Here is a 16,438-nt window from a genome sequence, read left to right on the forward strand (position 1 = left end):
ATGTGCACAGTGACTGCACCAGCAGAATAGTGAGTGCAGCTCTGGAGTATAATACAGAATGTAACTAACTAGAATGTGAACAGTGCAGTGATTTTCAGATACGGACTGATTTTAATGCAAAATATTACTTTTGTATTGTCAGACTTGTCACATTTTGGGTATAAATTATTGTTTTGCAGCTAAAGATGACGGCAGCGTGGCTGTGGCGCTGGGCTACACGGCTCATCTGGTATCTATGATTTCCTTCTTCCTACAAGCACCACTGCGATATCCCATTCTCCATAAGGGCTCCAGATCTGCAATCAAAGACAATATCAACGACAAACTGACGGAGAAGGAGCGAGAGTGAGTGACTTATAACGGACCCGGGTGTCTGTTATGCAGGTGGAATTTCAGCACAATTCAGAATTTTAAAGGGGTATTCCAGTTTCAATTCCTTTCAATTGTTCACAGCTTTCAGAATTCCGGTGAAATTAGTCTTTTTGCTGCTCAGATTGTGAAAATTTTGCAAACCCCAAAGGTTTATGTAGCAGTTGGGTCAAGTGTCATTTATAGCCCTTCATATCCTCAGACCTCAGTGAAGGAGGAGAAAGAAGAATGTAATTAATATACATTAATGTGCAGCCCAGATGTCAGCGGGCGTGAAGAACTGAAGGAAACATTCCCGCAAAATAAAAATGTATTATAAAAGTTTTGGAAAGTTTTTTTAAAGCAAAAAAAAAAGTTAACAAAAAAGAAATTCCTTGTCATATTGGAGTTCTGTGCTGGAAAACCTGGATTATCAGACTTTCTGGATTGTGAAATGCTGGCTAAAAATAATTTTTACTTTTTTTTATTTTTATTTTATTTTTATGGTGGACATGTCTGATCATTGGTAGTTGGTCCAGCATGGGGCCGTATCCAACCCATAAATGTGTAAGGTCACTGAGTACTCAGCAAGGGAAATGTAGAAAACTGATTCTTGCCTCCCACGTCTTAGATCTGACCATTAGGTAGAGATGCCCTTTTAATGGCAGGATAGTAAGTAGGGCCATATGAAGACTTTTTATTTTTTTTTATTTTTTTTCCATACACCTCTTTGCCCTTTTAATTGCATCTTCAAAAAATTTATCGTGACCAGTAATTACCACCACATACCAGGCAGATAAATGGGGGACTGAGCAGCAGAATAAAATACATTTAAAGGGGTTGTGTCACCTCAGCAAATGGCATATATCGGGTAAAAAAAAAGTGAATACAAGCCACTTAATGTATTGTTATTATCCATGTTGCCTCCTTTGCTGGCTGGATTCGTTTTTCCATCACATTATACACTGCTCGTTTCCATGGTTACGACCACCCTTCAATCCATCAGCAGTGGCTGTGCTTGCACACTATAGGAAAAAGTGGCAGCCACTCTGGTGGCTGAGATTGCAGGCGTGCACATAAGCTAGTGCTTTTTTCTATATTGTGCAAGCACGACCACCACTGATGGATTGCAGGGTGGTCTGTAACCATGGAAACAAGCAGTGTATAATGTTATGGAAAAATTAATAGCCAGCAAAGGAGACAATATGGACAATCGCAATACATTAGTAAGTGCCTTGTATTAACTTTCTCTACCTAATACATGTTGTTTGCTGAAGTGATAAAACCCCTTTAACATCCAATGATTTGCAGGTAGGTGACGTCTTCTTTGTAGTCCATTTCCCCCAGCTTTTTCATCTACTTCAGGCCAGCATGATGGCTTCCTCCAGTTATGATGTGCCCTCCCTTTACACCGTGGTACAGATTGCTCTCACAACAGCTACAGGGCTCCCAAGACACTGCCCGTGTCCCCGCCATCCGCTGTGCCCCGATGAGAGCCATAACGCTGCCGGTGCAGAATGGTTGCTGTCCTTGTGGCCATCGACATACAAGTGGCTGTTCTCTGATAGTTCTAGAAATGCAGCTTATTCCAAAAATCCCAGGCATCCACTTCATCCAGCGGTTTGGCTGCATCTCTCTCTGGCTGAACTCTCGACATGACGGATCTATTTTTTTTATGATTGTCCAGTACTTAGGCGGCTGTTAACATTTATATGTATTTACTGTGGGTTTTATCTAGATTAGATTTTTTTTTTTTTTTTTTTTTTTTTTTTTTTTTTTTTTTCTACAAAATAAAGTTAATGTCAGATGAGGAAATTACTGATTTGCCTCAGAAGTAAAGGTTACAGGACACGTTCCACCAAAAAATAACAGCAGTTTTTGAAAAACAAAAAGCTGATCTTTAGTTTTGAGCTGCAAAGGCAGATGGAGGCAGAATACATGGAGATCTTCATTGTGAGAATAGTCCTCCTCAGAGCGGATTTATAACTTATCAGGACCAGAGATGAGGACAAAAGAAACCCTATGTACAAGAATATAACTACTATAATACTGCTCCTATGTACAAGAATATAACTACTATAATACTGCTCCTATGTACAAGAATATAACTACTATAATACTGCCTCCTATGTACAAGAATATAACTACTATAATACTGCTCCTATGTACAAGAATATAACTACTATAATACTGCTCCCTATGTACAAGAATATAACTACTATAATACTGCCTCCTATGTATAAGAATATAACTACTATAATACTGCTTCTATGTACAAGAATGTAACTACTATAATACTGCTCCTATGTACAAGACTGTAACTACTATAATACTGCTCCTATGTACAAGAATGTAACTACTATAATACTGCCTCCTATGTACAAGAATATAACTACTATAATACTGCCTCCTGTATACAAGAATATAACTACTATAATACTGCCTCCTATGTATAAGAATATAACTACTATAATACTGCCTCCTATATACAAGAATATAACTACTATAATACTGCTTCCTCTGTACAAGAATATAACTACTATTTTTAACTCTTTCTTGTTCTTGTGCAGGTTTCCTTTATATCCAAAAGGAGGTGAGAAGCTTCAGTTTGACTACGGCGTCTACCTTCTCAACAAGAACATAGCTCAGGTTTGTTCTGCTGTTATTACCTTATATTATAATAAATGGGTTCTCCGGCAATGTATGACGATGGCCTCAGACAGCCTGTCCTAGAATACAAGTAGGACGGGTTGCTTCCATTTCTACAGGTGCTTGGGAAAATAGGAGGGGATCCTCGCTACACTGCTCTGACACTGGTGCTGCAGTCACTCCATTTTGAAGAAGGGTGCTGTAAGACTGCTCAGCCTGGCTGTATATTTCATGTCCGGTTTCTCCTGGACTATATTGTAGATCAGGTCCTCTGCTGTACAATATGTGATGATGATATGTTTCTCTGTTATGGCTGAGCAGCCTGACGATGCACCTAATCACTGAAGTGACTGCAGCGCCAGCACGAAGAGGAGCAAGACCCTGCCCACCCCTCACCCTCCCAAGTAGCTGTAGAAACAGAGGCAACCCCCATCCTCTGGATATTATACAAGTCTCCAGAGGCTATCTTGATGCCTTTCCAGACAACCCCCTTTAGGTAGTTGTTTTTAGACTCAACATTTTGTGGTATTTTATTTTTTTATTTTATTGCTTTCTGTAGTCCAGTTCTCTGATACAGAGCTTCAAATCTCCTGCCTAGACGTAGGGATTCATTGTAATATTCTGACAGCCACCAGTAGGGGGAGCTCACGGCAGTGAATATGAATGCGCTGTGTAAAGATTATACAGTAAACTGCCTCTAGTGACAGAATGTTGTCATGTAAATCTTCATCTACTCAGAGGATTTGGAGCTTTGTGTCAGAAAAGCTGAGCTCTGACCTCTGTAATGACATAATAATAATACACCGGTTGTCACCTAATGGTTTGACGTTCCCTTTAATAGCCGTGTAGACAGAGCTGTACTTCTAACAAGTCTGTGATGAGAAGTTTTGCAGAGCAGCGTGTGACAAATTGTGTTTGTCTTGGACGGTTTCTGTCCTGACATCCTCTAATACTCTGACAAGTAGGACTTTTGTTTCAGACAATTCTCCCCTTCATTTACCAATTCCTGGGGCCGGTAATGAGTTCCCACACCTGTAAGACGGCTGCAGCAGACGTCAGGGAGTAACCTTTCCATGAACCCATGAAGGTAGATGGTAGAGCTGAAGGATACAGGGATCTACTTGTCTTCTGACTTCAGTTTTCCACAGCAGCGTCAGTCCAGGCTATTGTGCTGTCAGAAGACTGACGGGTTTTCATCGACTTTACCTGTTTAAGGACCTTGCCATTGCATGTTTATGGCATCCATGTAATAGATCTAGTGGCTAATTGTTGGATGCCCAGGTGTCAGACATTGGCTGTAGACCCATAGGCAAGACAGAGTTGTTTTTCAGTGTTTGTCTTCTCTCTTCCTTTATGTAAGGAGCAGAGTCGGCAGAAAACTCAAAGCTTGAGCTGCAGGAGAAGTTAGCTACTTCCTCCTATGTAAGGAATATGGAGGCAGCAAGAACTGTAAACTAGAGGAGGTGGAGAAGTTAGCTGCTTCCTCCTTATAATGCATACAGGCAGTAGCAATACTCAAAATTAAAGTAGCAGAGACGTTGGCTGCTTCCTCCTTTTATAATGCACGAAGGCAGTAAAAAAGCTGCAAACTCAAGTAACTGCAGACATTACCTACTTCCTCTGTGTAAAGAATAGAGGCAGCAGCATCAGATTGAAGCTCAAGTAGCAAAAGGCGTTCGCGACTTTCTCCTTAAAATGCATATAGGCAATAGCAAAAATAAAAAAATTAAACTCTCCTCATCCACTTGTTCGCGAAGCCCGGCTTCTTCGATGACCTGGGAGGAAAAGGACCTTCATGGTGATGGGCCATGTGATGAGCGCAGTCACGTCATCAAAGGTCCTTTTCCTCCCAGGTCATTGAAGAAGAATGAAGACAAGCCGGGCTTCGCAAACAAGTGGATTAGGTGAGTTTAATTTTTTTATTTTTGCTACTGCCTATATGCATTTTAAGGTGGAAGTAGCGAACGCCTTTTGCTACTAGAGCTTCAATCTGATGCTGCTGCCTCTATTCTTTACACAGAGGAAGTAGGTAATTTCTACAGTTACTTGAGTTTGCAGCTTTTTTTTTTTTTTTTTTTTTTAACCCCTCCAATCTCTAATTGACTTAGCATTCTGTATTAAGAATGCTATTATTTTCCCTTTTATAACCATGTTATAAGGGAAAATAATAAAATTTACACAACACCTAACCCGAACTTCTCACACGCGTGCAAAACGCATTAAAACGCTTTGCACTCGCGGGGAAAAATCGTGCATTTTCCCGCAACGTCCGTGTGAACCAAGCCTATGAGTTTACGTACTTCTCCCTGTGTCCCCCGCTGTACTTTATTATATAAAACGCGTTGGACAGATCCAGAACTCTGGTCTTGGACGTCTTTTATGTGCCGGGGGTGGAGTAGTAAAGCTCAGGTTTTCTTGGCCTCTGCTGCCTTTTCCCGAGCAACCATCACGTTCTATCTCTCCCTGAAGAGAAATGAAGCCTGGAATATAGACTGCGGCCGAGACGTGCATGGGAGAGTCACGGAGCTGTGAAGTCCATCCTCTGCCGCTCGCATGTGTGTATAATAACGTCTCCACTGCAGTGTTTTCAAAGAAAAAAAAAATAAATCTGTCTCAATTTTTTGCTAGAGATTTGAACAGGGATCTAGTTGCCACGAAAGAAGGAAGAGCTACTACTGCTGTTTTCCGTATAGAGGTCCTCAAGATCAGTTATGCATATGCATTGTCTGAATAGCCTGCTACTGCAGATTTGCATCCCTTTGGCATTGTTTGAGACTTCTCATTTCCACCACAGTAGGTGCCTCTTAGGAAATGCCTGACTGGTCACGACTTCACCAGGAGCGGGACCTGCACCAATCAGCTGATCGCAGCAGCACCCTCCTTTTATAAAGGGGTTGTGTTGGAGAAGGTCTACTGATGTCATCTTGTGACCACTAAGGGTTGATCTCCCCTTTAAATGATCGTCTCTGTCCTCTCTGTGGCCTGGTGCTGGGAAAGGAGCCGTGATTTTTGTTGTTTGATTTCTTACAAGGTCCGTTCCCCTAGTCTGGCCTCAGGGAGGAGGCATCTCGGGCGCGGTGGTTTTGATCAAGCCTCCCCATCCTCGTGTCATCCAGAGACGTTTTTTACTGTCTGGAAGATGGGAACGATTTGTAGTAAAAGGTGGCAATAAAGCGAAGCGTCTCCCTTAAACGCTGGCAGCGCTTCACTTGTCCCCCTCGAGATGTCTATTAAACGGCGAGCTGCGCGCGGACGAAACGCACCGTATAAATTCCACTGTGGGTTTTATTCCCCCTTCAGGACATTATATTCCTGTGCTCTGCGGGCCATGAGACGTCTAGAAAATGCTTCTATTAATGTAACGTTATCTGGCGGGTCGGAGCTGTAATCCCAATAGTTTAGGCTTCGCTCACTTAGCAGTTTACATTAAAAATGATTTTGAAATTCAGACGTGTCCATGCCATGGAATTTAGATTTTTATTTTTATTTTATTTCTTCTGAGAAATCAGCCACCACTAGGGGGCGATGTTTACATATTGTCTAAGGGCTCTTTCACACCTGCGTTCTTTTCTTCCAGCATAGAGTTCCGTCGTCGGGGCTCTATGCCGGAAGAATCCTGATCAGTTTTATCCTAATGCATTCTGAATGGAGTGAAATCCGTTCAGGATGCATCAGGATGTCTTCAGTTCAGGACCGGAACGTTTTTTGGCCGGAGAAAATACTGCAGCATGCTGCGCTTTTTGCTCCGGCCAAAAATCCTGAAGACTTGCCGCAAGGCCGGATCCGGAATTAATGCCCATTGAAAGGCATTAATCCGGATCCGGCCTTAAGCTAAACGTCGTTTCGGCGCATTGCCGGATCCGACATTTAGCTTTTTCTGAATGGTTACCATGGCTGCCAGGACGCTAAAGTCCTGGCAGCCATGGTAAAGTGTAGTGGGGAGCGGGGGAGCAGTATGCTTACCGTCCGTGCGGCTTCCGAGGCGCTCCATGGTGACGTCATGGCACCCCAAGCGCATGGATGACGTGATCGCATGGAAACGTCATCAATGCGCATGGGTCGCTCTGACGTCATTCTGGAGCGCCCCGGGAGCCGCACGGACGGTAAGTATACTGCTCCCCCGCTCCCCACTACTACTATGGCAACCAGGACTTTAATAGACGGATCCGTCTTCAAATGCTTTCAGTTCACTTGCGTTTTTTTCGGATCCGGCGTGTAATTCCGGCAAATGGAGTACACGACGGATCCGAACAACGCAAGTGTGAAAGAGGCCTAATCGATTCTATAGAAGCCATTGTCTACAGATTGTCTCCCCCTAGTGGTAGCAGTAGGCAGCTGAGATTTTTTATAAGCAGGTCCAAAGTCTGTACTAAAAGAAATAGAGCCCTGCAGGTATGTTAGAAAAACGGTTGCATGCTTGCAATGAGTTTGTAATAGGACCATAAAGGATTTTAACCAGACTTTAAAAGGGTTGTGCAACAATGGGGTGTAGGGGGTTGCCGAACATCGATACTGCACTCCCTCGCTGAGAACATCCAGTTTAACACCTGCAGCCAATCACTGCCTGCTCGCGGCGTTAGTGACCAGATCTCCTTGCATTATGTGACAATTTGTCACGATGTAAAGGGAGCCAGTCACCAGTGATTGTCTGCAGGCGGTGTCAAACTGGATGCTTTCAGCGAGGGAGCGCAGCGGAGCGTCGCAGGCCGTCGTGCTGCGGTGTTCCCATTCATTGGTTGCTAGGCACAGCGCTGTACATTGCCTAGTGGCTGTGCTTGGTATTGCAGCTCACTCCCGTTCACTTGAATGGGACAAGACTGCAGAGAGCTGCATTACTAGGCACAACCACTACAACATATATGGCGCTGTGCCTGGTAAATAATGAAGTGGTGCTCGCCATGGCTCCTTCAATCAGCTGATCGCTAATAGCGCTGGTACCCACCAATCGCCAAACGGCAGTCCTATGCCACAAAAATTAGGTCTTGTTCCACTGTTTCCATTTTTCATTTTGCACAATTTATACCTAAAGATTCAAGGGTAGTGCTCGGGGTCAGTCGGGTAAAACCTGGGCACCGAATAGATGGCTTTAGATGTAATTTATGTATCTTTCAGTGGCGCTCCGCCCGTCCATTATAAATATCCCGTGTATTATTCCGTAATCTGTGTTTTAGCAGCGGCCATAAATGCTTCATCCCACAGAACATTTTATCACTTCCATGTGATGCCAGCAGCCATTACGTAGAGGACTCGGTGGGAACATATGAGACGACGGCACCCAGCATCACTCATTGGAGCAGTCAGCGACCTTACTGAACTATTTAAAGGGCCAGTAGCCCGGAAATGGTCGGCAGAGTAGCAGCGTTATCAAAGGAATGGCTGGTACCAGTCACATGTATGGATGCAGTGTAGGTTCTGGAGAGATGAGACCCGAACCAGAGAGTTTTCTGAACTTCCTGACCCTCGGCCTAATGTCCGCCTCCCCTGGCTTATAACAGGGAGCAATAGATGACTTAAGGCAATAGACAGACATCTCCGCTCCTGCACTGATGCCTTATTCTTAGCATTTTAGGTTGAAAAAGCCCAGTCTGAGTCAAAGGTTGACATAAGGGGGATGGGACCCTGTACCGAAGGCTAAAATGGGACCCCTTTCCAGAGATGGTTAAAGGGTTATTTCCATGGATAGGACCATTCTGCACAGCTGTGGAGGGGATGTGGCCCCTTCATTTAAAAGAATGTTGGGGGTCCCAGAGACCCCTACTGAGTGTAAAGTCATGGCAGGATGGGACTGTTCTTTAAACACTCCTATTTCGGGCCGTCATCGCCTTCCGTGATCTTTATGTTAGCCTCCTACTCTGTGGTGGAGAGAGGATGCCCCCCGCCTCACATCAGGGGCCACATAGAATGGGCTTTCTATATGGTAGGAACGCATTTAATTACGTGTTTGCTACTGTTTTCTCTTCGTTCTAAGAATCGAAATATCCGTATTATAAGAAGTGACCAGAACGTCATCTCCTTTCTCTTTCAGCTAAGATACCAACATTCCCTGGGGACCACAGACTTGCGACAGACTCTCCCCAACCTGAAGACGTTTCTGGAGCATGGCCTCTTGGTCAGATGGTAAGTGGCGAGGTGTGTGGGGCGGTAACCAGCGTTGTGACTGACGGGTCTACTTACTGTGCACCCAGGCGACGGGCGCCAGTAATGTCCGTCACAGGATCGAAGATAACTCTGATTAAGGTGCTCTCTTCCTAAGGAAAGTTAGTTCCCCCTGACCGGGACACAGGTCTCTCACCCATTTTAGGGTACTTTCACACTTGCGTTTTTCTTTTCCGGCATAGAGTTCCGTCACAGGGGCTCTATACCGGAAAAGAACTGATCAGTTTTATCCCCATGCATTCTGAATGGAGAGTAATCCGTTCAGTTTGTATCAGGATGTCTTCAGTTCAGTCGTTTTGACTTTTCAGGCAAAAGAGAAAACCGCAGCATGCTACGGTTTTATCTCCGGCGAAAAAAACTGAAGACTTGCCTGAATGCCGGCATTTTTTCCCCATAGGAATGTATTAGTGCCGGATCCGTCCTTCCGGTCTGCGCATGCGCAGACTGAAAAAAAGGTGAAAAAAATAAATGCCGGATCCGTTTTGCCGGATGACACCGGAAAGACGGATCCGGCATTTCAATGCATTTTTTCAACTGATCAGGCATTTTTAAGACTGATCAGGATCCTGATCAGTCTTAGGGCTCTTTCACACTTGCGTATTTCTTTTCCGGCATAGAGTTCCGTCGTCGGGGCTCTATGCCGGAAAAATCCTGATCAGGATTATCCCCCTGCATTCTGAATGGAGAGAAATCCGTTCAGGATGTCTTCAGTTCAGGACCGGAACGTTTTTTGACCGGAGAAAATACTGCAGCATGCCGCGCTTTTTGCTCCGGCCAAAAATCCTTGCCGCAAGGCCGTATCCAGAATTAAAACCCATTGAAAGGCATTATTCCGGATCCGGCCTTAAGCTAAACGTTGTTTCGGCGCATTACCGGATCCGACGTTTAGCTTTTTCTGAATGGTTACCATGGCTGCCAGGACGCTAAAGTCCTGGCAGCCATGGTAAAGTGTAGTGGGGAGCGGGGGAGCAGTATACTTGCCGTCCGTGCGGCTCCCGGGGCGCTTCAGAGTGACGTCAGGGCGCCCCACGCGCATGGATGACGTGATCGCATGGATCATGTCATCCATGCGCATGGGGCGCTCTGACGTCATTCTGGAGCGCCCCGAGAGCCGCACGGGCGGTAAGTATACTGCTCCCCCGCTCCCCACTACTACTATGGCAACCAGGACTTTAATAGCGTCCTGGCTGCCATAGTAACACTGAACGCATTTTGAAAACTGATCAGTCTTTCGGTGTTACGGATCCGGCGGGCACTTCCGGCAACGGAAGTGCACGCCGGATCCTAACAACGCAAGTGTGAAAGAGGCCTTACTAATGCCATCAGTTAGCATACATTTTGCCTGATCCGGCATGCAGTTCCAGCGACGGAGCTGCTTGCCGGATCTCTGCCGCAAGTGTGAAAGTAGCCTAAGCCAGTACTCTCTGCTCTGCACTGATGGGCAATCACCCCGAAACTGCTGTCTGCAGATGAGGTGCTGGCTTATTTAATATCCAAGTCCAAATTTTAAGAGCTGAACATTGACTTATAGGATAGCTGCCTTACATCTGGTGGCATTAGTGGCAGAGCTTGTTAAAAGCTCATTTGCATCCTTTCCCTCCCATTCCTTATCCTGTACTGATCCTATATTATACTCTAGAGCTGCACTCCCTATTCTGCTGGTGCAGTCACTGTGTACATTACATTACTTATCCTGTACTGATCCTGAGTTACATCCTGTATTATACTCCAGAGCTGCACTCACTATTCTGCTGGTGCAGTCACTGTGTACATACATTACATTACTTATCCTGTACTGATCCTGAGTTACATCCTGTATTATACTCCAGAGCTGCACTCACTATTCTGCTGGTGCAGTCACTGTGTACATACATTGCATTACTTATCCTGTACTGATCCTGAGTTACATCCTGTATTATACTCCAGAGCTGCGCTCACTATTCTGCTGGTGCAGTCACTGTGTACATACATTACTTATCCTGTACTGATCCTGAGTTATATCCTGTATTATACTCCAGAGCTGCACTCATTGTGCTGTTGGTGTTTCTCAGCTGTGATATGAACAGCCTGGACACTAGACTGATATACATTTTACTTGCACTGATACATTGTGACAAATGATCAGGACAGGGGAGAGTTGTGCGCTGCTCTGAAGTGTTTAGGATGGTTGTCTAGACTGGATACGATTTTTGTATGCGCCATTCTTATTTTACGCTGTGTTATTCCCCCGGTCATTTATCTTTCTCTTGTATCCTCCACCAGTGACAGACATCACACTTCAAGTGCAATTCCCGTTCCAAAGAGGCCGGCCAGCTCCGCGTTTGGAAGTCACGAATTTGGGTTTTCCAGTCGGACCCCAACACCAGAGAAAGGACCTCGAAAGCGTGCCAGCTCGGAGAACGAAAAAACCCAATACAGAACGCCTCCCCCCAGCTACAAGATGGCGGTGGCGGAGCCCATTGCAATACTAGTCCCAGCAACTCCGGCCGACAAGGGTCATCTCAGCTCCTCACTGGACGCCAGCATCGACGCGTCCAAGGGCAACACTCGCGAGGATTTTTGCGAGAGCCTTAACGGCGATAGCATTGCGATCACAGAAAGCCACGGGCTCAGCCAGACCGAGCCCTTCTTGGACTCCTGTGCGGTGAACGGAATTTTTTTGCCGAACGAAAGCATGGAATTTGTAAGCGAAGGCGCTCCCTGCGGCGTGCACCCCTCCCTCAGCAACGACCTGCACTGCGCCGTGGAACAGGCCGAGGAGATTCTTGGCACGGAAGCCTCAGACTTCACCTCAAGGGATCAGTTTGAAGCGTTTAACAGCATTCCGGTGGACCGCGCCGTGGCCGTGGAGTGCGACGATCAAGTCCTGGGAGAGTTTGAGGAATTCTCCCGTAGAATTTACGCGCTGAACGAGAACATGTCTAGTTTCCGCAGACCGCGGAAGAGTTCCGATAAATAAACAAGCAACATCCGCAGAAGATTTGTCTTTGCACATCGTTATCCTTTGTATCTGGCAACGAAAAGCATTCAATTGTTGTGGATTTCAGCGTAAATCCAAGTTTCACTGCCGCTGCGTGGGCCACAATTTACTTAAAAAAAATATATTTTGTGCTATTTTTTTATTTTATTTTAAAGGAGTCGTACAGCACTTGTTTTCTGAAGTAGTGCCGCTCTTGACTTTGATCTTGTACTTATGTAAATGGTGCAGAGCTGCAATACCAGACACAGCCCATGGACCAGAGTGGCGCTGTTTCTTAGGAAAAGTTAAACCTGTTGTACAACCCCTTTAGAGGCCATGTATTGTCTTCACAGCCATTTTTTTTTTTATATTCTTCAGTCTTTCTAAAATGAGAAATGAGGCCGATTTTTCAAAATAGTCTGTTAAAAATTTCCAATCGTTTTGTGTATGCAGCTCCTTTGCAGACCTGTGTGTCTCCATGGTAACAGACAGCAAACAAACCCTGTGTAGTCTGATCCTGCAGTCCTTTTCCCTTCCATCCGGTCCCTGCCTCTTGTTACTATACATTTGGTATGACGAGTGGAGTAGCACTTGACTGCAGGATCAGACTACACAGGTTGTTTGTAGTCTGTAACCATGGAGACTTATTGACCTGTTTATGAACTGTATACACAACACGGTAGGAGATTTTTTTTTTTATTTTATTTAATTTTTAACCAAGACTGTTTGCATAATTGTTTCTTTTTTTTTTTTTTTTTTTATGTGGAATCCATTGAAGACATTTAAAAAAATAAAAAATGGTTGTGAATGTGGACATCCCCTTTAAGTTTGGCCGTGCTTCATCCATGTAGCCGACTGAGGGTAGCTGACTCTGTGCATGGCCTTTGCTGTATCCTGATCTGGACCATAAATTTATAGGAGGAAATGTTTTTTAATTATTTTTTTTTTTTGTTACCCAAACTTTATCGATTTGATTTAATCTCCTCCTCACCACCCGCCTTAGGACTAGTCACATCTGCATGCATGTTCATGCAGATTTTTTATATTTTTTTTGTACCATATTTAGCATGTAGCTAGAAATTTGTAAGCCGTGAATTATCAGGAATTATTATAGTGAGGTTTTTTTTCCAGCATATGTTTTTTGCTTCTACACCTACAATAAAAATCACAGGTAATTGAAGTCACTGTGGGAACGCTGGGTGACAACCAGTATGGCTGGCCTTTGCTATTCCGGAGTCCAGTAAGCTGAGTAACAGCCTTGTGGGTAAGCAGCAATTGGCAGCCATGTTGATTGTCATCCAGCTTTTCCAGAATTGAATGTAAGTATATGAAGGACTTGTATGCTCAAACTTTTTTCCTCCCTTCTGAATTTAACGGGGTGTGCCCCTTTACAAGTAAGATCCGCCTTATTGTAATGTATCTAAAATGAAAAGTAAAGAATCTTGATTAGGGACGAGCGAACTTGTGTTTCAAGTTCGGCGTATAAGGTTCGGGTTCTCTAAGAATTCCGTTATAGATTCCGCTACCACGGACCATAAGTTATAGTGGAATCCCTAACAGAATTCTTTGATAACCCGAACCTTGCACGCCGAACTTGAACCACAAGTTAGCTCGTCCCTAATCTTGATTGAAACTGGTCTACTCATCTGTGTCTACAGCTCCTGTGCTGATCTATGTGTCTCCATGGTTACAGACTACAAACACATCCTGTGTAGTCACCTCCTGAAGTCACATTGCCGTCCTTCTGCCCCCTAGCAAATATATCTTAGTAAGAAGTAAAGGAAAGTTGTGACTGCGGGATCAGACTACGTAAGATTTGTTTGTAGTCTGTCACCATGGAGACACATCCCTGCACAGGAGCTCCTAAAACAGTAGGGTATTTTTAATCAAACTATTTACAAAGTTGCTTCATTTTTCATTTTGGATCCATTGGAGCATTGTGAAGGTGGACTGTCTCTTTAAGTAATAACCTATGATCTTTTCTGGAAGTGCTGGGTGTCACTTCGTGGTATATGAAATTTACTTCTGCAGAAGGTTCATTTTTATTTAAATTCATGGATTGACATGTAAGGCATTTTTTTTTTCCTCTCCAGTTGAATATTTTGCTGCACAGTATTAATATGTATACGGCAAATTAATTTATGTTAATGGGAAATATTCTCGGTTTATAAGCGGGGGTTTATTTTCCTATAAATATTCAGTAAAGCATACATCATTCTGCGTACAGCTGACGCCTTTCTCTTCACGCCGATTGTCACATTTAAGGTATCATTGGTCAGATCCTCATTGTAAAAATGTAGCCTCAGGTGCCGCGGCTTAATAATGGGGAAATCTGCAATCCTGGGAGTGTTGGGCAACCCCTCCCCCCAAAAAAAAATTTAAATTCTGTATTAGTATACAGTATAATGCATGGTTGCACGCTGCCACACTGCAGCACCTCTCCACTGTGGTCCTACTAGGGGAAGGTGCCAACTATTCTGACAATTTAAAGGGGCATTCCACCTTAATTGGCATGTAGTTACTTGCTACCAGTGTTTTTGCCCCTTCTTTTGGGGACCTACAAGCAGTTGAAAAGGGTTGATATGGAAGAGGGCAACACATGACTGAGCAATCAGACTACACAGTGTGTGTTTTGTAGTCTGTAACCATGGCGACACAGCGCTGTGTGCACAAAACAGTATTAGAATTTTAATCAACACCAAACGCATCACATTCTTAGAGCCATAACTTTTATTTTTCTGTTTTGTGTAGCTATATATTGTTCCTCAAAAAAAAAAAAAAAAAGATGCGCACAGTTTATTTCTCGCTTATATCATTGGGGGACACAGACCATGGGTATAGCTGCTTGCTGCCACTAGGAGACGATACTAGGCTGAAAACTATTAGCTCCTCCCCAGCTATACCCCCTCCGTCCAGGAGAGAGCCTTCAGTTTTTAGCTTAGTGTCATAGAAGGCAGACCCCCTGCTCTGCTTCTTCCCCGGAATCCTGGCAGCGCGGCGGGGGGGGGGGGTCTGGGGTCTGGTTTCGCGCAGTCGGGCTGTTCTTTCGCCGGGCAGCTGGAGGGGGGGGGGGGGGGGGGGGCAGAGCCGCGCTTCCTTTCCTGCCTGCTCTGTACCCGGAAGCACCCGGCGTGCATGCCGTCTCCCAGCCTCTCGTGGCGGCTGTCTCTCCACACTGTCCAGCTCGCCGCAGACCAGCTCCTGGGGACACGTCCAGCAAGGGTTTCCTATGCTCCACTTGGTAGGACCAGCGCTGCTCCCCTCCTATGTACCCTCTCTGGCTCCCTGACTCCTGTCATGTCGGACCCAGCGGATCCCCGCCCCAGGTCCTTGGTAGGGCTACCCATTATTCCTGCACTTCATGTAATGTGAATTTTCCTAGGGGTCAGGCGAACTCCCTCTGTGCCTCATGCCGTTCACGGACGTGCACCCTTCGGCTGGAAGTATGGAACCGGAATGGGCCAAATCCCTGTCCCGGGCGGTGACTGACCTATCGAAGATCTCCCAATCCACCCTTTCCTTAATGGGTCGCTTGGTAGAGACGTCGTCACCTGCGCAACCTGCTCTCTCTCCGGGCGTACCATCCAGGAGCAGACACCCCAGCAAGCGTCCCAGGCAGGAACGCCTCTCCTCGGATGCATCGCCTTCACCTCCTCCCCCCGGTTCGCTGTCCAGGGCGTCCTTGGTTGGGGACGCTTCGTCCGGAGGAGAACTCGCCGAGTCAGATATGGATCTGGACCGCTCGTCCCAGATGGCCGCCTTAGTGGACAGTCTGGTCTCAGCAATCCGGGACACCTTTCAACTTCAAGAGGAGGGCCCCACCTCCAGTCACCAGGGAGTTTCTTTCCTGTGTAACAAGAAGGCTCCCAAGTCGTTCCCGGTACACGATGACTTTTCCATTCTCACCGCTAAAGCGTGGGAACAGCCAGGTTCACGTTTCCTGATCCCCAAGCCGCTGGATCTTCTTTTTCCCCAGTCGTCTCCATGACACCAAGTCCTGAGATTGACTTCCTTCTGATTGGACAGGAAAAACACAGGTTAAAAACCCCTCCCCCTCCCTTCATTGCCAGTGTTTTTCCTGTCCCATCAGGATAGGAAGCAGAAGAGGTGCATGGAGCTCGTTTGGGCTCACCTGGATTCATTCGTCTGCAGGCCGAGGTCGGATCTGCAGTGCAGCTCTCCCTCCTCTGTCCAGGCCTGGGCTCGGGCGCATTTGTAGTTGCCCCTGTGAAGATTCCCTCTGCGGTGGTCCCGGAGGGCTTAATGCAGGGGGAAGGAGGAACGCGGTGGATCGGCACTGTGATGTGTCCCTTCCGGCCGGCAGGC

The 16,438-nt window shown here is 45.6% G+C and overlaps 1 protein-coding gene across 1 annotated transcript in view; it reads left to right on the plus strand.

Annotated features, from left to right (window-relative positions):
• The window catches only part of LOC122923130 (UV radiation resistance-associated gene protein-like), a gene marked incomplete at its 5' end in the record, with an annotated part of 46,317 nt that extends 31,981 nt beyond the window's left edge, over positions 1-14,336 (plus strand). The window contains 4 exons of the mRNA XM_044273853.1: positions 180-345; positions 2,919-2,997; positions 9,023-9,114; positions 11,416-14,336. Coding sequence (XP_044129788.1) covers positions 180-345; positions 2,919-2,997; positions 9,023-9,114; positions 11,416-12,112 — 1,034 coding nt within the window. The remainder of the gene's footprint in view (positions 1-179; positions 346-2,918; positions 2,998-9,022; positions 9,115-11,415) is intronic.
• Positions 14,337-16,438: the final 2,102 nt, after the last annotated feature.

This window comes from Bufo gargarizans, unplaced genomic scaffold (assembly GCF_014858855.1).
Source record: "Bufo gargarizans isolate SCDJY-AF-19 unplaced genomic scaffold, ASM1485885v1 original_scaffold_1246_pilon, whole genome shotgun sequence".
Lineage (NCBI taxonomy): Eukaryota > Metazoa > Chordata > Amphibia > Anura > Bufonidae > Bufo > Bufo gargarizans.